At 39.0% G+C, this 22,439-nt stretch overlaps 1 protein-coding gene across 9 annotated transcripts in view; it reads right to left on the reverse strand.

Annotated features, from left to right (window-relative positions):
* The window catches only part of PPFIA2 (PPFI scaffold protein A2), a 352,807-nt gene that overhangs the window by 165,751 nt on the left and 164,617 nt on the right, over positions 1-22,439 (reverse strand). For 5 of the 9 annotated variants that reach the window (XM_087765242.1, XM_087765238.1, XM_087765240.1 and 2 more), the window contains one exon: positions 3,525-3,587. The exons of the other annotated variants lie outside the window; for them this stretch is intronic. In XM_087765242.1, the coding sequence (XP_087621368.1) occupies positions 3,525-3,587 (63 nt within the window). The remainder of the gene's footprint in view (positions 1-3,524; positions 3,588-22,439) is intronic. 9 annotated transcript variants of the gene reach the window in all.

Below are 22,439 nucleotides of genomic sequence, written 5' to 3' on the forward strand. Positions count from 1 at the left end.
TATAATTAATGCCATGTAATTAAAATGCTGAACCAGAGCAATACATCCTGACTGAAAATTTTATGCTTCTGAGAGCATCCTCCACAGCTATCCCTTTTACAAAAGGCAGAAATACAAAGTTGTGCAATTCACAGTAATTACAAGAAACCAGAAAACATTTCAGAATAAAGCAGCCCAATAATTGAAAAGTTACCATGCATTCAAACACTTGCAGCTGTAGATTTGACAGCCTTAATGCTAGTTATTAAAACTATGGTTCACACAGGTAATTTCAGGTTTGGAATTCAATGGAATAAAATAAATTATTTAATTAATTTTCTTTCTCATATATTACAAAGTGCATTAAGTTGTTCCTTTAGGATTTTTTTTTTAATTAGCATAAGAACAATCAGTCATAATATAAAAGTGTACTTGTGAAAAGGTCTAAGGAGTTGGGTTTTATTCAGTAATGAATACCTGTATAAACAGTTTCCAATCACCAGAAAACTAGAGGATTTAGGAATGAATAAAACACTTTGCAATTATTCATTAAGTTTTGGATGACTCTCTTCAGTTACAGTATTTCTTTAAACTGAAGCTGGATCTGCTTTTGCAATTGTTACAGTGCCCCAGGAAGATCTTGTGCCAAGAGAAATACTTGTAAAGCAGAACTGCCCTCCCTTCCTGTCCTCCCCGCAAGATGCTGGGTGAAAGGGTGAGTGCAGATTTCCTCTCTTCGCTCTTGCTGAAGGCTTTGTGCATTTGGATGACATGTAGATGTTGGTAGGGATTATGTTCTGTCTCTGACCAGGATTCTTTTGTATCTAACAGGACATTTGGTCATTATTAATTAAAAATTCAAAAAGCTGATAAAACTGAAAATAAACTTGAGGAAGTATAAGAAATCATCTGCATAAGATAAACGTTCATTGAGAATTATTTGGAAGTCTGAAACAGAACAAATAGTGTATCTCCTTGTTAAGAGCCCTCAGAGTTCAGAATTTGGTTGTTTGCACCTATTTATAAAGTGAGAATCTAAAATTAGGCCTCATGACCACTTGACAATGACTTTGGGTATAAGTAAATAGTAACAGCAAGAGCTTGTTTCACACCCTTTGTGGCTGAACTGTGTTATTTTCCTTTGGGGAGGAAATAAACAGTAGTTTTAAACATGAAAGTTTTTATTTTTAGTGCATTTACCCTAAAAATGAAATCTAAATGGGGACTAACTTTTTTATTAAAGACCATTTAAGAATTCTTTTTAGTTCATGGAGAGATTCCAGAGGGAAATTGTGAAGCCTAGTCTTTCAACTGAATTGCAAGATTTTTCACTGTTATCTACACAGGAATTAAATTTTTCTCCAAGTTTCAGCTTTGAGAATGGTCTTTATTGTCTAGGCTAAGCTATTCACCTAACCTACTGCTTAAGTTAAGAGAAAAAAGACCCCTCAGTGACAATCCATGCAAACTATCTTAAGAGGGGATGATTCTTCAAATCATATACCTTGTTTTCTTCTTTGAAAGCAGCTGCATCATAGCTTAATTGAACACCATGCTTTTAGGAGGCTACATTGGGAAAACAGGGTTTGTAGTACTTGATTTTATTCACCTATAAGCAAGGTGTCTAAGCCAAGATGGCCTTTTACGTCCTCTTTTTAGTCAACAGAGAAAGACTGATACCTTTGGAGACCCAACAAGTGAGACTGACTCTAGCCTCCATTGTTTCTAGAGCAGAGACAACAACGTTAAATTCAACATTAAACTTTAGACAGGAAAATCAGGAGTTGGAATTAGGAGAACATTTAATGAATTCTAAATTTTATCCCCTTTCTTGTGGAGGCTGATATATTTCTTTTTTGAGAAAAAAAAAATCCTCACAGAAGTCCAAAGAGAAGGAACAAAATTAAAAATGGGGGATAATTAAGAACTGTAGTTTACAATGACGATTCTTGTGATCTCTAAAGGCAAGAATAAGGACGTTCTTGCTCAATGGCAATTAATGAATTGCTTACTGATTTTAGTGGTAACGGTTATAATCCAAAGAATAAAAGGTAACCTCTGAGATGTTGGTTTATTTCATTCTTTTAAGAAAGCATCTATTGAGAGCCTATCTTAATGTGTTTTTCAAAAAAAAGAAAATAAACTAAAAGATCCCAAACAATTTTGAAGTAATGGTACAGGCTTCTATAACTAAATCTGAAATCCCACATTTTTCCATGCTTGTCAATTCTGTCATATTATTATCTTTCATATTACTGTCTTCCATTTAAAACGGTACTATTTTCAGACAGAAATAAGAAAATTGCCTTGGAGAAGTTAGTGTCATGTTGAAAATCCAGAAGAGATTGGAGATTAATCATACATTATGTATTGAAGAAGGTTTTTTCCTCTGCATAGAAGCACGTCTGAAACCGGAATCGAACAGCACAAAACATAGCTAAGAATTTATAATATTGGTCCATTCAAGGAATGTATTCAGAAATCCATAATGATTCAGATAGTCAGATGCAGTATCTTCTAATAATGCAGAGTCATGAATTTCTCTATGTTCCCTTAAGAGCACAAACTTTCCAGAAAAAAGATTGTTTTAAAATGTTGAATTTTTCTCCCAGGTAGGGAGGACAAACTAACTTCTTGCCAATATTAAATCACAGGGTTTTTTTCTCTTAGCTATTAGTTATTTTAACTATATTGTGCTTCTACTTTGATTATTTGTTATATCTTAAAAGAACTTAAGGTGATGGAAATATTTGTCCAGAATTCTTTCTGCCCATTCCCCTATAAACATGATAATTTTTAGCTGAAAAATAAATTATTAAACATATTACATGATAAAAAATAGCTTCTATATAATGCAGAGCCACAGTCTTTTCTCAGTGGTACATCCCAAATTCTCATTAATGTTTCCCCCTTAATGTATAAGAGTTCAATTTTGGCCCAATGACTTTCCATTATCTGAATAGTTTTAGTAAAAAAAGATAAATGACCTATTATACTACAAGTGAATAATTTGCTTCTTTTGTTAACAAAATAGATTTCTTATTCTACCTTTCAGGAGCAATAGTAACTCCTCCCTTCTTCTATTTTAAGTCATGGGATATATTTGTTTAAGCAAGAAAAATGAAACTACCTTCCTTTCAAATTTAGTATTACACATCTTTATATCAAAATCCAATTTAGAACAAGGCTAAGTAGAATAAATATAGCCTCTCATTGCTTTCCTCATTTTGCCTATTGCTGTTCTACTGACTTCAACTGACAGGAGCACTGAGCTGGGTGGGAAGCAAGGTAAACGCAGAAGGAACTGTGAATATATTATCACCGTCTTTAGCTGCACCATCAAACCATATAGAAAAAAATGACAGTAATTCAGTAATTTTGATAGGCTGAGACCTCACTTGTAGTACAATATTCATTGACCCTGAAATATAAAATGTGAAGTAACCTCGAGATGCACAAGCTTCTGCGGGCAACAAAACATCAAATTCACATAAGGAGGCTTCACATTTAAATTACACAAAAATCCAAGATATTTTTGAACATACATTAGGGCAGGATATGGTCCTTTGAATGTTATTCTCAATGCTCGTACCAGCAGCAACCGTCATCTGAAAAAGGGGGCAACAGAGATTCCGCTGAATGGAAAAGAATTTTGTACAGTGCTACAGTATATTTAAATTACACCATGCTAACAAGATGAATGTTATTATCATTCAAGCAAGCTGATCTAGGAGAACAAAAATGTGGCTCAACTGAAATTCACACAAAAAAATTGAAAGTATTGTTACATTTCCTAGCTCATGAGGCACTGAGAACAACCAAATAGTAAGCCACTTCGGTGTTCTGTACTGTATTCTCAGAAGTGAACTCTGAAGGACTGTCAAACAGTCAGATAACTATGGAGAAATAATCATAGCTCCATGGCTAACTTTAATCTGAGGTCTCTACACAAAGCAAGAGGTTTACCTGTTTGTAAGGTTTGAAGAAAGTAGGATCTTCTCCCCCAGATTAAAACATTTTATGGAAAGATATCAAAAGAAGTAAACCTATTGAATTATTAGGTAGAATTTACCTATTAAATTGATAAATTTTTCATGCTGTCTCAGACTTCTCTGTTGCACCAAACAATCATAAGAGTGGAAAAATAGTAGGAAAAAAGCTATGTGCAGTTAAAAATCTGGAAGTCCCTTCAGCTAGCTGAAGTATATATTTTAGCATTGAATACTATTTTTCCTCCTTTTTAATGACTTTTTAATTTATTTTTGCAGAGCTCAACATACAACATTCTTCTTTAGAAAGACCCCAACTAGTAGGTAATTTGACAAGATGACATTTCTTCAGATCTCAGTATTTACTTCAGAGGAAATTAACAGCAGAAATTTTCAAAAAGTTCTAGAAGCACTTTTTAAACCTCTGCTTCAATGTATCCTGACTGCTATTAAAAAAACCCACACAGTTCTAGACTAAACCTCTAAGCAATTTCTTTCCATTGTTGAGAGCATATGTAACAATACATACAATGTTCATGCTAATTATAGTTGAGCTTCATCATCTCTTAAAGTAAACATTGACCTAAGCATTATTTCTGTGACTATTTACCAACTCAATTCAGTAAACCTGGTATTCAGAACTGACAAAAAGACAGTATTTTTGGGTTCAAGTATTTTTAATAGCACAATATAGCATTTGGAAAATACAACATATTGCAAGATGTATTTTATAATGACTTTATTATTATAATTTATGAGGAAGTTAAGCCTGACTGTATATTATGACTTTTGCAGTAAACAAAAATATGCACATTATCAATATATTTAATAACAGCCACAGGCATGTATCCATGTTCATCTATCTATAAACCACATATTGCCAATCAATCAACTTCACATTGTGATTTGTAACAGTTTTTAAATATTTGAAATAGTTTAAAACTTTAAATGTTTTAAAGGAGAATTACGCTATTAGTGGTAACAAAAAGAGTAAATCTTGAATTTTAAGCAAAACTCTCCATGTATGCTGGCAAGTTCTTAAGTCACTTGTGTCAGATTTCCCTTCTTTAGATTTGCACCCTTAAATATTTGAAAACATTTTTACAATACTTTTTTCTTGTCTTTTAAAAGGAGATTTCACTTCATACAAAGCAGCTACTTTTGACAAGAACATTTCCATGCAAAGAAACTTCATGGTCAATTCACGTATCATGTTTAAATGGATCTTTAACACCACTCTTGCTCCGGAATTTTGTAAAGAAAACACAGCCCACATTATGTCAGCATGACACTGTTTTAAATAAACAAGATCTCAGCACAAGAAAACATACACATTATAACTGTATCCATTCATTAGTTCAGTCTCACACATCTTTATTTAATAATGGTTTAATGCTTATTAAATTTAATCTCAATGTTTATACACACACAGCTACTAAAAATGGTTGAAACAAATGCACTCGGATTAATGTGTAAATAGTTTACACATTTTTGTACATTTTTTTGATTTATGTACATCTTATATATGATGTTTTCTGATAATTTTGCACTTTTGTGTGAAAAGGTAGATCTACTGTATACTTTTGACTGCTGCATCTGAGCTCTGTTAACTAATTCATCTTTGCTGTCCATCACTGTTAACAGCAATAATCTCTGAGTAACTTTAGCCTAATTTTTCAAATTATCTTGTAAACAGTTTTCCCCCACTTTCCTCTTGTAAAACTGTGATTAAACGTTTATTGATGAAAGGTATAAAATGAACGGTGTTCAATTCTAGCAGCTGATAGGTTTAAGGTCCAATATTTTGACTCTTCAGGCCTACTATGGGAAACTGTATGTAATTGGAAATGAGTGATCCCTGACATTTCAATGCCGTAAGGCTATTTCCCTATAGACATGGTAATTTCCTATCCAACTGGACTCATAGTACCTAAAATGTCAGGTGTAAGAGAAGAGAAATGAAAGAAAAACATTGAATAAAAAGTATAAAATTTGTGCATTAATTCTAAAATTGTCTTCAAACTATGCATGTTAAGGCAAATACGTTGTATTGTCATGAAGATTTTACTGGCAATCATTTGAGATACAAAATCCATTAATGAGTTATGCAGTGTAAGTAATGCAGCAATCCCCATTTCATGCATGTTGATAAAATATTTATTCCATTCAGGAATGCATCTAATATTATAGCATCAACTTAGTACTTTGTACCTTGTAACTATAACCTATTAGAATTAATATTCATGAAACTTTCTATTACAGTTTGGTCTTTCTCCTTGAGAAAATGCATAAGCATTAAAATTTATCAGAGGAGAAAACAGGGTCAACAGGGATAGAAAATACTGGAAATTAAGCTCTAGAACATACACATATTCTTGCTTGGGATGAGCACTTCAGCTACTATTTGCTGTGAACCACATGCACGGGGACAGATTCTCAAGCCATATCCTAAATGATGGACCCAGAAATGTTTCCAGGCTCCTTCTCCTCTCTCTTTTGGGTTTCCACATAGAAAAGCCTCCAGTGAGGCTGTGGCACAACTGAAAACATTTTCAGAAAATGCATCGCCTACGAAAAGCCCTCTAGGTACATACACAGCCAAGCTACACCTCCTGGAGTTTCCAAGACCGCATCAGAAAATAATCACAAATAATGGCCCGCGTATGCACCAAACTGGCCTGCATTTCACAACTAGATGGAAATAGTGACAAAGGACATATAAGACTACAATTTCAAGCTTCTGTGGAAGCACTAAAATTAAACAAATTTTTAGCTAATGCTGTAAATTAACCTACGAGAAATAGGTGAAAATTCATGAAGTCTAACATCGATCGATATTCCTGAGCTTACAACATGTAGCAATTGCATTTTTTTAACTGGTTGGTTGCACTGAGCTTTCAAGTGATCTTGCTGTTCAGGTCACATGAAACAAGACATATTTTCCTACATACCATCATCGGTATAATCCACACCTTCTTAGCAAGTCCCCAGTCAAAGCTCTGGTAAAGCAGGAACTCCTGCTCTCAGTTATGATGTGAGCACTACAGCACTAATTTCAAGGCCATGTCCAAAATAAGGACATGGAATAAGACAGAAAGTCAGGTTTTATAATCAGTGGTGTTCAAAGCTGCTGACAAATTCAAAGATATTCACCAAATAAATCTAATTTGTTGACAGATTGAAGAAACCAGTGCAGAATCTTCCCCAGTTCTTTGACTTCTATAATGTAGCTATCTGACAGGTGGAACCTACTTGCTAGAAAAATAATGATAATCGTACTCTCAGAAATAAAAAATTCTCCCTCAGAGCAATATTTGGTCTTTCTCGACAAGAATTTTGTGGTGACTAGTCTTATATCACTCGCCACAGTCCAAAATGCTATTTACTCACATTAATTAGTGAGTCAGAATGAACCGTTTCTTCCCTTATGTCTCATCTCTTCATGGGGGAAGTAACTGAGGTCATGCTTAGCAAGCCATCTGAACAGTCATCAAGGTAAAAAGCCCAAAAGGAATAGACCTGTTACCTACTTTCTAAAGCCATTCCTGTAGAAAGTATTCTATTTGTTTAGTCGTTGGAGAAAAAAAACAAGACAAAATCAAAAAGAACACTTCTACAATACATAGGTACAATATTTCAAGTTTATGTTTCATAGTGAAATTCACTGCCTATTCTCTGCACTCAGACTAGGAAAGTGGCTTCAGCTAAGCCTATCCTGAAGTGAAGCCTTGTCCATGTAATATCCCACACATCTCACATGATTACTTCAATTCAAGTTGAAATCGGTTTGATCTATATTGTACTAATACATACATGTACACAAATGTACACTAATGCAGAATCAATTGGTTTGTTTTTTTGCGTTTTTTTTTTAAGTGTGGGCTGGACTAGAAGTAATGCTACAAAACAAACATCCCCTATTAAAACTGAAGACCATAAGGTCAACACGGCATATCATGGTACATTACACCATAGATACAGCAGATATATGTGATATCTTTGATAGTATGAGTCTATTCTACTAACTTTGAGAAGTTGTTATGTGAATTCACAGTAACAAAATATATTCTCAGATGCCATTCATATTGCCTGTTCTAAAGAGAAAGAGAAGTGTGATATCCAGATGTTGGCAAAGGGTAGTTTAATAATCTCAAAGGTATATTTAAAATTCAGACTGCATACTGAATACCTATCTGTAACAATTATCCCACCAATGTGTTCACATTTATGGAAGACCATTTCAAAACTTGACTGGACAGGACCCTGAGACACCTAATCTAGTTATAAAGTTAGCCATGCATGGACTAGATGACCTCCGGAGATCACTTCCAACCTAAGTTATGCTATGATTCTACCATTTTTCAACAATAATGTTATTTGGTGTTACAGCACATAGGTTTTCATTATGCTAGATTTAGTACCTAAAAATTGAGAAAGACAGAGAGCTCCTACAATAGAAGGGAACAAAGGATGAAGGATATGAAAATTTACCACCTTACCCAGTCTATCCCTAGACAATCTGGACAGAATTTTAATCCTGACAATAGTTCTTGTGACAGCTCTGCACTTGTCTGAAGTTTCAAGTGACAGAAAAGTTCAAAGCTCCTGGGGCTTGTTCTGGATAAATTCTGTAAAAACCAACAAGCAATTTCAGGTCTCACCTCATTGCCAACATCATTATGAACAAATGACATGTCGTTCCTCTCCTGCAGCCACCTCAGAGACCCACTGGCAGGCTTTAAGTCTTAAAACTGTCTGTAAAGGCTGGGTCTGAGAGCAATGCAGCAATGAAGACAAGTCTTGCAGGCCTAGTAAAGACCAAACTTGCCAGTCATATGCAGCATGCTTTTGGGTAAGGGTTGACTGCAGCCCTGGGACACGTTAGAGCCCAATAGTTTGAGACTCACCAGGAAAGCTGAATGCCACCAGGTGGGTCAGACTCACAGCCCACTTGCAAGGTAGACTTTTGGGTGGAAAAGAAGTTGGAAGGCAGACCATGCCACACACAGATCTGTTGAGGAGGATGCTCCTTCAGTGTAACAGACACATAACTAGGGAGGACAAAAAATGTAAAGAGTACATTTGAATCTCTCCTGACTACTCAAGTGGAGGACTTAACTGACTAAAGAAGTTGGTATTTATTTTGGAAAATGAGCCTTGCAGGTTGATGCATTGAAACTCTGCTTTTCTGGAAATTACATATTAGCGTTGGTATCTCAAACTGAAAAAAAAGTAATATAATTAAATATCAGTAAAACACACTTCTGGGTACACAGCAAAACCAGAGTTTGTCCCTAAGACTGAAGCTCAGCCTGCATGAAACTTACATAGCATGCAAGTTCCCAGTAAAATCTGTGAAATCCCACTGCTGTTTCTTCCATGGAAATGTATAGTTATCCCTGAAAAATGAGTCTGACCTCTTAATATATCATCTAAATTAAACAAACAAACAAAAAAAGTCACTGTAATTTCTTTTAACATTTGTACTAGAAAACAATGTTAGATATTTTCTTCAAAAAAATCCAACAAACCCATCAACAATAACCTTTCCACTAAAGCTAATGTTTTGTATTGCCCCATCTTACTATCATCTGCCCTTAGTATATCAAAGCTGTCTTTGTGAGGGGCCTCTTATCTGAAGCTGTCAGCTGGTTCTGTGCAGAAAGTGATCTTCTATTGTTGAACCAAAATATATATAATTTATTTTTCTTCCTCCATCTAAAAATATCATTTAATATATGATCCTTGTTCTTTAACTATACTTTCTCACTCAGTTACCTATTCAGTTTCATGTAATGACACTGTAAATATGGGAAATAAATGAATGGTCCTAAATTATCAACTTAGTACTTTTAACTCAACAGAGTTGAAAGTGTCCGTACTCTCAAGTTAAGCAAATCAAAAGGAGTCTCATTCATATGATCAGAATTGGTGTGTCTGTGCATGTGTGTGTACATATAAATATACAATAATTTTGCATATATAAGATGCAATATATACAAAGAAGTATCTAAGGATGTTTAGCCTGGAGAAGAGAAGGGTTTGGGGAGACCTTATTGTGGTCTTTCAATACTTAAAGGGGCCTTATAAGAAAGATAGGATGTCTGGGATAGAGCTCATGTTCTTCCTAGTAGCTGGTATAGTGCTGTGTTTTGGATTTAGTTGATAACACGCTGATATTTCTGTTGTTGCTAGATAGTGCTTATACCAGTCAAGTCTTTTCAGCTTCTTATGCCCTGCCAGTGAGAAGCTGGAAAGAGGCACAGCCAGGACAGCTGACCCAGACTGGCCAAAGGGGTATTCCATAACATATGGTGTCATGCTGTGTTAAGGCAAATTTGTTATAAGCATTCGTTTTATTGGTTTAATAGTCACTGGTCACAATGTTGATTTATTTGCTCTCAAACTTGTGCTTGCTCTCAAAGTTGTGTTATGCAATACCTTACTTGCAGTATATGTTCCCTGTTGTGCTGTTTCTCACCTCTGGGAGCTGGATCAATTTTGCTGCATTGTGCAACACCGGCTTATGATACAATAAAATTATTGGTTGTGTGTCTAATCTGGTATTTGTACTCAGCATTGCTGTCATCTCCATACCTCGGGATCCACCTCTTGGAAACTATTAATAATTACACTCTTCACCTTTTCTCCTTGGAGAACCAATCTATGGGGGAGATGGGGGGGGCACTTCCCCCTGCTCCTTCACTTTCCCTTTCTCCTTCAGGCTAGTTACAACAGCTCTTGAGAATTTTTATTATCCTTGGGATGTTCAATCCAGCATGGTCCTATTGCTATGTCTCCTGAATGTGTGTCAGGTCTTGCTTAGGGTTAAACAACTATTTAAGAATACCATCCAGAGATCTACCCTCACAACAGGCACTGTGGCTACTCAAACACTGGTGACAGGCACTGTGGTTACTCCAACCCCTGCGACAGGCACTGTGGCTGAACCAACCCATGTCGGTATCAGTCACCCCAATACACAAGAAGAAATACACAAGAAAATCAGCTCATTTAGTAAGGGATGAAGATGAACCAGGGCCATCGTGAGAACAGGAGGAGGAAGAGGCAGAACCCGTAAATGAGATGGTAACCACCCGATCTCTATCCCTGAGTGAGCTGCAAGACATGCAAAAAGATTTCAGTCACCATCCAGGCGAGCACATCGTCATCTGGCTGCTCCGAAGCTGCGATAATGGGGCCAGTAGCCTGGAATTAGAGGGTAGGGTAGGGAAGCCAAGCAGCTGGGATCCCTATCTAGGGAAGGGGGCATTGACAAAGCGATTGGAAAATGAGCACAAGCCCTCAGCCTCTGGAGGCGACTCCTGTCAGGCCTGAAGGGAAGGTATTCCTTCAAGGAAGATGTTATATGTCACCCAAGCAAGTGGACCACCATGGAGAGAGGTATCGGGTACCTGAGGGAATTAGCCGTGCTGGAGGTGATTTATGGTGACCTGAACAACAAGCAGTTATCCAAAGATCCAGATAAAGCCAGGTGCACACAACCCATGTGGCGGAAGTTCATACAGAATGCAGCATCATCGCATGCACTCATTGGCAGTAATGACCTGGAAAGACGGAGAGGAACAGATGGTGGATGAACTGGCTGGCTAACTCCAACAAAATGAAGAAAGTCTCTCTTCCTCCCTACGGGCCTGCGTCTTGGCTGTGGAGAAACTGTCCCGGGAGTTCCAGCAACTCAAAGAGAATATGTCCTACTCCCTACCTGTACGGACCAGTATCTCAGCCATTAGGAGTAAGTGTCCCTCTGCTCAAGAGAAAGGATATAGTGGATACACATCACGAGCCACCCTGTGGTTTTACCTGTGTGACCATGGAGAGGACATGAGGAAGTGGGATGGAAAATCTACCACAACCCTAGAGGCACGAGTACGTGAGTTGCAAGGAAAAACAATCACAAAAGGAGGTTCTCCCAGGAAAACTGCTGCTCCAGTTTCCAGTGAGTAGTTCCCCAGACAGAGTAGAATGGCTGATTTTACTTCCAGTCTTAATAAAGGGACTTTTGATTTGCATTCACAAGAAGTGAGTAATGAATGCTATGACCAGGACTAGAGGGGCCCTGCCTCCAGCCAGGTGGAGAAAGGGGACAACTGGGTTTACTGGACTGTGTGGATTTGATGTCCGGGCATATCAGACCCACAGGAGTATAAGGCTCTAGTGGACACCAGTGCACAGTGTACCCGAATGCCACCAAGCTATAAAGGAGCAAAACCCATCTGCATTTCTGGAGTGACAGGGGAATCCCAACAGCTAATTGGAGGCTGAAGTGAGCCTAACTGTAAATGAATGGCAGAAGCACCCCATTGTGACTGGCCCAGAGACTCCATGCATCCTTGGCATAGATTACCTCAGGAGAGGGTATTTCAAAGACCCAAAAGGGTACTGGTGGGCTTTTGGTATAGCTGCCTTGGAGACGGAGGAAATTAAATAGCTGTCTACCCTGCCTGGTCTCTCGAAGGACCCTTCCATTGTGGGGCTGCTGAGGGTCAAAGAACAACAGGTACCAATTGCTACCACAACAGTGCACTGGTGGCAATATCGCACCAACTGAGACTCCCTGATTCCCATCCATAAGCTGATTCATTGACTAGAGAGCCAAGGAGTGACCAGCAAGAATCGCTCACCCTTTAACAGTCCCATATGGCCAGTGTGAAAGTCTAATGGAGAGTGGAGATTAACAGTAGACTATCGGGACCTGAACAAAGTCATGCTGCCGCTGAGCGCTGCTGTGTCAGACATGCTAGAACTTCAATATGAAGTGGAGTCAAAGGCAGCCAAGTGGTATGCCACAACTGATATCGTTAATGCGTTCTTCTCAATCCCTTTGGCAGCAGAGTGCAGGCCACAGTTTGCTTTCACTTGGAGGGGCGTCCAGTACACCTGGAATTAACTGCCCCAGGGGTGGAAACACAGCCCTACCATTTGCCATGGATTGATCCAGACTGGAATAGGGTGAAGCTCTGGAACACCTGCAATACATTGATGGCATCATTGTATGAGGCAACACAGCAAAAGTTTTTGAGAAAGGGAAGAAAATAGTCCAAATCCTTCTGAAGGCTGGTGTTGCCATAAAACATAGTGAGGTCAAGGGACCTGCACAGGAGATCCAGTTTTTAGGAATAAAATGGCAAGATGGATGTCGTCAGATCCCAATGGATGTGATCAACAAAATAACAGCCATGTCTCCAACAACTAGCAAAAAGGAAGCACAAGCTTTCATAGGTGTTGTGGAGTTTTGGAGAATGCATATTCCAAATTACAGTCTGATCCTAAGTCTTCTCTATCAAGTGACCCAGAAGAAGAACGATGTCAAATGGGGCCCCGAGCAACGACAAGCCTTTGAACAAATTAAACAGAAGATAGTCCATGCAGTAGCCCTTGGGCCAGTCTGGGCAGGACAAGATGTAAGACATGTACTCTACACTGCAGCTGGGGAGAATGGCCCTACCTGGAGCCTCTGCCAGAAACCACCAGGGGAGACTCAAGGTCAGCCCCTAGGGTTTTGGAGTCAGGGATACAGAGGATATTGGCAGCACATGAAGGGGTTCAAGCTGTTTTGGAAGTGATTGGTACTGAAGCACAGCTGCTCCTGGCACCCCAACTGCTGGTGCTGGGCTGGATTGTCAAAGGGAGGGTCCCCTCTACACATCATGCAACTGATACTACATGGAATAAGTGGGTTGCAGTGACCACACAACAGGCTTGAACAGGAAACCTCAGTCGCCCAGGAATCTTGGAAGTGATCATGGACTGGCCAGAAGGCAAAGATTTCAGAATATTGCCAGAAGAGGAGGTGACACGTGCTGAAGAGGCCCCACTGTATAATAAACTGCCAGAAAATGAGAAGCAATATGCCCTGTTCACTGATGGATCCTGTTGCCTTGTGGGAAAGCACTGGAGGTGGAAAGCTGCTGTAGGGAGTCCTGTACAACAAGTCACAGAAACCTCTGGAGGGGAAGGTGAATCAAGTCAGTTTGCAGAGGTGAAAGCCATCCAGCCGGCTTTGGATATTGCTGAACGAGAAAAATGGCCAGTGCTCTGTCTCTATCTCACCCTGTGGGGGTGGTTACAGCAACAGAAGCAGAGCAACTGGCAGCGCAGAGGCAAACCCATCTGGGCTGCCGCATTGTGGCAAGATATTGCTGCTGGGTAGAGAACCTGGTTGTAAAAGTTCATCATGTAGATGCTCACTTACCCAAGAGTTGGGCCACTGAAGAACATCAAAACAACCAGCAGGTGGATCAGGCTGCTAAGATTGAAGTGGCTCAGGTGGATCTGGACTGGCAACATAAGGGTGAATTATTTCTAGCTCTGTGGGTCCATGACACCTCAGGCCATCAACGAAGAGATGCAACATATAGATGGGCTTGTGATCGAGGGGTGGACTTGACCATGTACACTATTGCACAGGTTATCCATGAAGGCAAAACGTGCTGCAATCAAGCAAGCCAAGCAATTAAAGCCCCTCTTGTATGGAGGATGATGGCTGCAATATAAATTTGGGGAGGCCTGGCAGATTGATTGTATCTCACTCCCACAAACCCACAAAGCAAGCGGGCCCTATCCTGGGCCTTGCAAAGCAAGTCTGATGGTGACATGGCACCCCAGAAAGAATTGAGTCAGACAACGGGACTCATTTCCAAAACAACCTCCTAGACACCTGGGCCAAAGAGCATGGCATTGAGTGGGTATATCACATCCCCTATCACGCACCAGCCTCTGGGAAAATCAAACGATACAATGGACTGTTAAAGACTACACTGAGAGCAATGGGTGGTGGGACATTCAAACATTGGGATACACATTGAGCAAAAGCCACCTGGTTAGTCAACACTAGAGGATCTGCCAATCGAGCTGGCCCTGCCCAATCAAAAGTTTTACACACTGTAGAAGGGGATAAAGTCCCTGTAGTGCACATAAAAAATCTGCTGGGGAAGACTGTGTTCTTCCTGCCTCGGGCAAAGGCAAACCCATTTGTGGGATTGCTTTTGCTCAAGGACCTGGGTACACTTGGTGGGTGATGCGGAAGGATGGGGAAGTCTATGTGGACCTCAAAGAGATTTGATTTTGGGTGAGAATAGCCAATGAACTGAATTGTATGATGTTAATTGCTACATAATACTGTATATCATCACTACTATGGTCACTGTATGCCATATTGTCATGGTCTAACCCCAGCTAGCAACTAAGCACCATGCAGTCGCTCGCTCCCTCCCCACCAGTGGGATGGGGGAGGGAATTGGAAGGGCAAAAGGGGAAAACTTGTGAGTTGAGATAAGAACAGTTTAATAATTGAAGTAAAATAAATTAGAACAGTTAAATAGGCAAAGCAAAAACTGTGCACGCATACAAAGCAAAACAAATAATTCATTCACTGCTTCCCGTCGGCAGGCAGGTTTTCAGCCATCCCCAAGAAAGCAGGGCTCCATCACGCGTAACGGTTACTTGGGAAGACAAACACCATCATGCCCAATGTCCCCCCCTTCCTTCTTCTTCCCCCAGCTTATATACTGAGCATGACGTCATATGGTATGGAATAACCTTTTGGCCAGTCTGGGTCAGCACCCCCCAGCTGTGCTCCCTCCCAGCCCCCCGTGCACCCAGCAGAGCAGGGGAAGCTGAAAAGTCCTTGACCAGTGTGAGCGCCACTTAGCAACTATTTAGCAACAGCAAGAATCAAAACATCAGTGTATCATCGACATTGTTCTCATCCTAAACCCAAAACACAGCTCCATACCGGCTACCAAGAAGAAAATTAACTCTATCCCAGCTGAAACCAGGACACATATCAACGGTATTACAGTAAGAATCACCCAGATTAATGAAGAATGAACTTCAATGAAACTGAGCAAAGTGCAGCAGTGATGGAACTGGACAAGCACAGTGATAATGGAACCAGAACTGGCTTCAGCATGCAACAATCCAACAACACACACCATCTCTCCTGCCCTGAAGGACTGTTATGACAGATGGAGCCCAAAGTCATGGACTAAATGAACTCAGCGGACATTTTAGAGGGATGGTCCATAGACTAATGCAATGATATCTGTGTGCATATATCAAAAGACAGGAAAGGTGGTGGCAATAAATTGGGATGTGTGGGACCCGGGTATGACGTGGATGGTGTAGAATAAGGGGTGGATATTGTCCTGGTTTTGTCTGGGATAGAGTTGATTTTCTTCCTAGTAGCTGGTATAGTGCTGTGTTTTGGATTTAGGATGAGAATAATGTTGACAACACACTGATGTTTTAGTCATTGCTAGGTAGTGCTTATACTAGTCAAGGACTTTTCAGCTTCCCCTGCCCTGCCAGCGAGAAGTTGGAAGGAGGCACAGCCAGGACAGCTGACCCAGACTGGCCAAAGGGATATTCCATACCATATGGTCATGCTCAGTATATAACTGGGGGGAGCTGGCTGGCTGGCGGGAACTGCTGCTTGGGAACTTGCTGCGCATTGGTTGGCAGGTGGTGAACAACTGCATTGTGCATAATTTATTTTGTGTATTCTTTCATAATAATAATAATAATAACAACAACAACAATAACAACTATTAATTTCCTTTTTTGTCCTATTAAACTGTCTTTATCTCAACCCATGAATTTTAGGTTTTTTTTTCCCAGTTCTCTCCCCCATCCCACTGGTGGCATGGAAGGAGTCAACAAATGGCAGTGTGCTGTTTAGCTGCCTGCCAGGTTAAACCACAACAGCAGTCTGTATAGTAATCTTCCCACAGTACTGTTACATGGTGATACAAGGTAAGGTAATGCATGGTTAAGTGAGCATTTTAAAGAGATAATAAGATTCACACTTATTTGTTTACCTGTATCACAGTGACTGAACTGTCTAATTATTCTTTGATTGATCATTTTAAAAATCTTTTGAGATGTCAATGCAGGAAATCACCGCAGTTGAAATAAGCTCTTATATTTACACTATAAAATACTGATTTAAATGTATTGAACTTAGGAGAAATTTATTATTGCAAATAAAGATTCGGAACGGTGATCACAGAGGCAGAGTTTGAGTTCATATAGCCATTAAAATATCTCAAGATCATGCCTCTGTGTTGTACTGAGGCACAGAAATAATTCAGGCATATATTCCATCATTAAAAATTTAGTTAATAAAAAGAGTCTAGAAAGGAACTGTCTGAATAGTTCTTAGTCAAAACCAAAAAATATATCCTTGCCTAATTGTCAGAATTTCCTTTGCCTAAAGTCTTTTCAAACTACAAGATTTTTTTTTATTACAAGTGTAGAAAACAAAGGACATACGCATTTGATATCATGTAAAAATATAAAACTATATGAACATGTTGGAATGTTATGCTAATTGGTTTTCAAACTAGGTCTGTAGAAATCACGCTGACTACTCTTTTGCTCTGTCTAATGAACCATGAAGAGTCTGATATTTACGTTCCAGGTCCAGTTCCAAGTCATTTTATCGATGACTAGTATTAGAAAGAAAGAAAGGAAGAATGAAAGAACGAAAAAAAGAATGAAAGAACGAAAGAAATAAAGAAAAAGAGGGGTAAAGAAAATGAAAAACAAAAGAAAAAATAAACCAACAACTAAATACACCTACAGTGTTTTCCCGCACTCCCTGAAAAACTTCTCCTCTAATCACCCAGTTGCCAGACCTGTCCCCAGCCTACAGTAATAATCTGTCTTTTCACCGAAGCCCAGGCTCTGGGGAAGAAAGACACAGCAGTTTACACATGTCTGCACTGCCCTGCAATAAGACAAACGTGGTTTAGGAAGGTTGGCTAAGAACAATGCTAAACTGTGCACATGATCCCAGGAGATCAGACCTCTGACAGATCCACGTTAGACAGAGCTTGAGCACACCTGAGGAGCTTATCCAGGTTTCAGAAACCTCATGGATCTTCTGGGAGAGAGAAATCTCAAAAACAGGACATGGATCACAGGGACTATCAGAGGTTTGTCAAAGGCAAAATGAAGCCAAAATTCTGAAAACACGTTCAAAATACAGTGAATCATACTTGCTCTAATTTGAAAATTTTGCTTCCTGTAGTCTCATTCTTACTGTATGACTACAGCAGACAGCAAAGCCAAAAGCATGCCTAAATCGTCTTCAACAATAGCATACAATTTTTATTGCCCCACAGAAGTCAGGGAAAGCCTATTCAAAATCTGTTCCTGTTCCAATCCTCAGATTTCTACGTAGGGAAAAAATAGGACAGTGAATCATGGTTTTATTTTGTAGTAAGAAATATTTCCCTCATTTCCATGAATGCATGTGCCAGCATGTCAAGTTTCCTGCAAACAGAGGGACAATTTGCCCTCTGATCTCCTGGAAGTAGGACATAGAATCATAGAATGCTTTGGGATGGAAGGGACCTCTAAAGATCATCTAGGCCAACCCCCCTGCAGTAGGCAGGGACATCTTCAACTAGATCAGGTTGCTCAGAGCCCCATCCAGCCTGTCCTTGAATGTTTCCAAGGATGGGGTATCTACCACCTCTCTGGGCAACATGTTCCAGTGTTTCACCACCCTCACTGTGAAAAATTTTTTCCTTGTGTTTAGTCGAAATCTACCCTCTTTTAATTTAAAACCATTACCCCTTGTCCTGTCGCAGCAGGCCTTGCTAAAAAGACTATCCCCATCTTTCTTGTAGGCCCCCTTTAAGTATTGAAATGCTGCAATAAGGTCTCCCCACAGCCTTCTCTTCTCCAGGCTGAACAACCCCAGCTCTTTCAGCCTTTCGTCATAGGAGAGGTGTTCCAGAGGATGAGGCAGAAGAAAATGTGCCCTTGGGCGAGTGCAGAATGCAGCACATTCTTGCACTCCTGAGAGATATTCTGCTCTGCCTGGGCTAGGGAGGACTCTGGGACATGGCTATTCTTTATGAGTGTGAGCAAACAAAAAGGAGCAACCGGTATGAGCCCCCCATGCACATTAGGGAGGCCCAGAAGGGTGTACTTGAACTCTCAATTAACATGTGCAAGGAGAAGGTAAGATGGTAAGGGATAAAGCACAGAAACCTTCATTCAGGCTTGTGATCATGTCAATCTCCTCAGTGCTCATTTTTCATGTCCTTATCAGGGTACTTTAGGCTGCAGACAGATGGGATTCAGGTTCACAACAGTGTTGTGAAATATAATAACCTTGCACAAATTGAGTGTGTAACTGAAAGTTGTCTTGGTATAGCTTTGAAATGTATAGTTACCAGCCTCTTAAACAACAAGCTTCAATCTTAGATATCATCACATCATTAGTAATTTCTACTAAGACAGACATTTTTTAACATTATCTGAGAAAATACTATATTAAAAGGATTTTAAAGAACATATACTTTCTTCCCTCTCCCCACCTTTCATTTAAATACATTTTGGAAAGGTACCCACACCAAAGAAAGTGCTTCTTTTCATTTATGATGATTTCCCCTTTGGCATTTGGCTACATAGTGATTAAGAGAATTTATTTCTGCTCTGTCTTTCTTTGGAGAATGGAAAAATATATGGTTTTGAAACTATAGAGTTGGACAAAGTTAAAGAGGAAAATAAAAGTACATAAAAATACTGACTGTATTGCCTGATGATGCAAGAGGAAGAAGTTTTTTTGATTAAAGCTCTGCCAGTTCTAATTCCAGCAACAACAGGTCTGCTGAGATTATAAATGTAAATCCTAGACCCCACAAAAATGATTTCATATTTTATTTTCTATTTTTATACAAGTTAAGTACCACTTTTATAACTACAACCTCATTCTACAAGTCCAGTAAATATGGCTAACACTGACACACTGATTTTTCTCATAGCCTGTACCCTCAGAGAAAATATGTACAGATACATAGGTATCTGCAGTCTGCAAAGTGTTTTGGTAGAACAGTTCTTAGTTTGGTTGCTTGTTTTAAATGTTTATGCTTCTAGAGAAGACATTGCTGAAAAAATACATCTTGCTCTTGAAGATACAAGTGGGACAGGAATATGATAGTGATAATTCCTGAGGGATTTAATGCTACTCTGTTGGGCCAGCTTCCAAGCAATCTGCCTCTCTCCCTCCCTATCTCACTGATGACTGTACAATATTCTGCAGGTCTTGAATAGGTCCGGTCAGGGCCTATATGCATTCCTGCTGTCTTACAGCAATTATTATTTAAAGTAATTTATATTACAACTTTCCACCATGTTTGCTAGGCACTGTGCAAGTATAGCTCTGAGAATTTTTCTTCTCTGAAAAAGGCAGAAGGGAACATTTCATGTGTGTATAAGCAATGTATACTTGGGTACATGTACATTGATTGGATGCAGTTTGCTGGTTTTGCTTTATTTGCTTTTCCTGGTGAGTACAGAAGCCTAAGTCACAGACTTCAGCAGCAGTATTTTTCTTTGCATTTAAAGACCCTCCTGCAGTCCTCTGAGATACCAAAAGACATCCAAATACCAAACAAATATACAGCAGTTCAGTGATACATTTATGATTTACACACAGTTTCAGGAATTGAGACTGCTTATGATGCTGCCAAGCAGCAGCAAAGACAAATTAACAAGACTTTGGTCTTTTTCTCAGCTGTTCATAACCCTTTGGGCAAGAGCCAGATGTCAGAAATCAGTTCAGCTTCACATTATTGTCATTTGAAAAACCAGGAGCAGTGGCAGATGCAGGCAGTGAAACTACACCTTGGAAAGACAGCCCAAAGGTGGAGGATATCAGTGGACAGCACAAACTTAAACTGCTAAATTCAAGAGCACACACTTCACTGACTACAATGTAAGGAATACAATAACAAGAGTAAAACATTACCCTGGCAACACTTACTCAAACAGCCAAACAATTAGCATCAAAGCATCACTGGATAAATATTGGCTGCATTTTTTCTCAGACTCACCCACACAGCAACATGAAAGACTGCAGATCCAGACAAAAACATCGTAAGTACATGATGCACATGAGTACATCATAACTGCAGATATAGACAAATGTATATATAAAAAATACAGAATCTAGTTTGCAAAACAGAGGTATTTTGTTGATTAGTGTAAAAATCCAAATTTAAACTATGAGGGTCTGACAACAACATTAATAACATTTTGTAATTTTAATAAAAAATAGAATTTGTTGAACATTATTTTGAGGCTAGAAAAAAGAAATACAGCTTTCCAATATTTATTTAAAAAAAAAAAATTTACGTCATATCGTCACTGAAAAGTTGGCAATTGTAACAACCTAGTAAATTATCATATGATTTTATCTGTACATTATATGTAATTCAAGTATTTTTATAAACTAAAGTGTTCATAAAACATAGCTAGAAAGGGAAAAGAGAGATATGAACTAGTAGCCCCCAGAAGAAGAATGCCCATAAAACACACAGCCAGCCATCATGACGTAATGAAGATCTTAGCTTTGTTAATAGGGCAAGTTTTCTAACAGTTGGGAAAGGGCAGATCAAAATACCATGATCAGTTAAAAGACCAGTCCTACAGAGAAGAAATGGAGACAGCACATACCAATAAAGAGCAACTATGATGCAGAATCTGTACCAAGAAAGCTGACATTGAATTATTTGCACATCTCATTGAAATTAAATGTAAATCATAGTACTTGAAGTTAAAAGCTCAAGATTCCTGACCTGTGAGTGCGAAAAGTAGGTACCTTTAAAGGTGATTCTTAACATCTGAGTGAATTGCCTAAAGTTAGATGGTTTGAATATAGCACAGTCCTTAGCCAAAAAGCCACCAGTCTTTCTTCCTAAGGAATGTCAAGCATAGACAAGGAATTTTGTTATCTAATTCCATTTTTCTTGGCAAAACACAATACTTTGCTTTGAAAAGCTGTTTCCTCACCATTGCTGCATCATCACTGCTCACAGGCAAGCACGGGAAAGGAAAACTTTAGCAGGTGCCAAATACACTGGATTTTCTGGTTGGCACTGAAGATTACCACATCTCTTGTCAGAGAGAAGCTGAGCTGAGTTCCCATTTCAAGCAAAATACAAACGAGTTGCTAACTATTTGTAAAGGATGCATTCAGAGACCAAGAGAATGTCTAGACAATCAGACTACTCAGGAATGGTGACAGCAAAATTTTCTATTAAAAATAAAACACACTGTATTCCTTACAGTGTTACGGGTTTAAACTGTAGCAAACTTATTCCAGCTTGGGAACACTCAAAAAACCCCTAATTTCACTCTGTATTAAATCCTTCCTTCAAGATGTTCTGTATTTCAGTTGCAAATGGAGTCAAAAGGCTAACTTTAATGTAATCTGCAATATCACAGTTCCACATAAAACATAAAAGGAAATACGTCTCATAGGTATTAAGATACTGCAGAAAGCATTATAATTTTAAATATGTTGATGACAGTAAATTTACCGAAAGAGGTACTGTAGATTGACTGCCTGCTCTTGGCCTGTGGAAAATGCAAAGTGATTTGACTTGAAATGATTCAAGTAACTTTTTTTTTTCACTGCAGTCTAAACTA

Source organism: Nipponia nippon, unplaced genomic scaffold, assembly GCF_047370975.1.
Source record: "Nipponia nippon isolate SJK-2023a ecotype South Korea unplaced genomic scaffold, ASM4737097v1 scaffold_3, whole genome shotgun sequence".
NCBI classification, from domain to species: Eukaryota; Metazoa; Chordata; class Aves; order Pelecaniformes; family Threskiornithidae; genus Nipponia; species Nipponia nippon.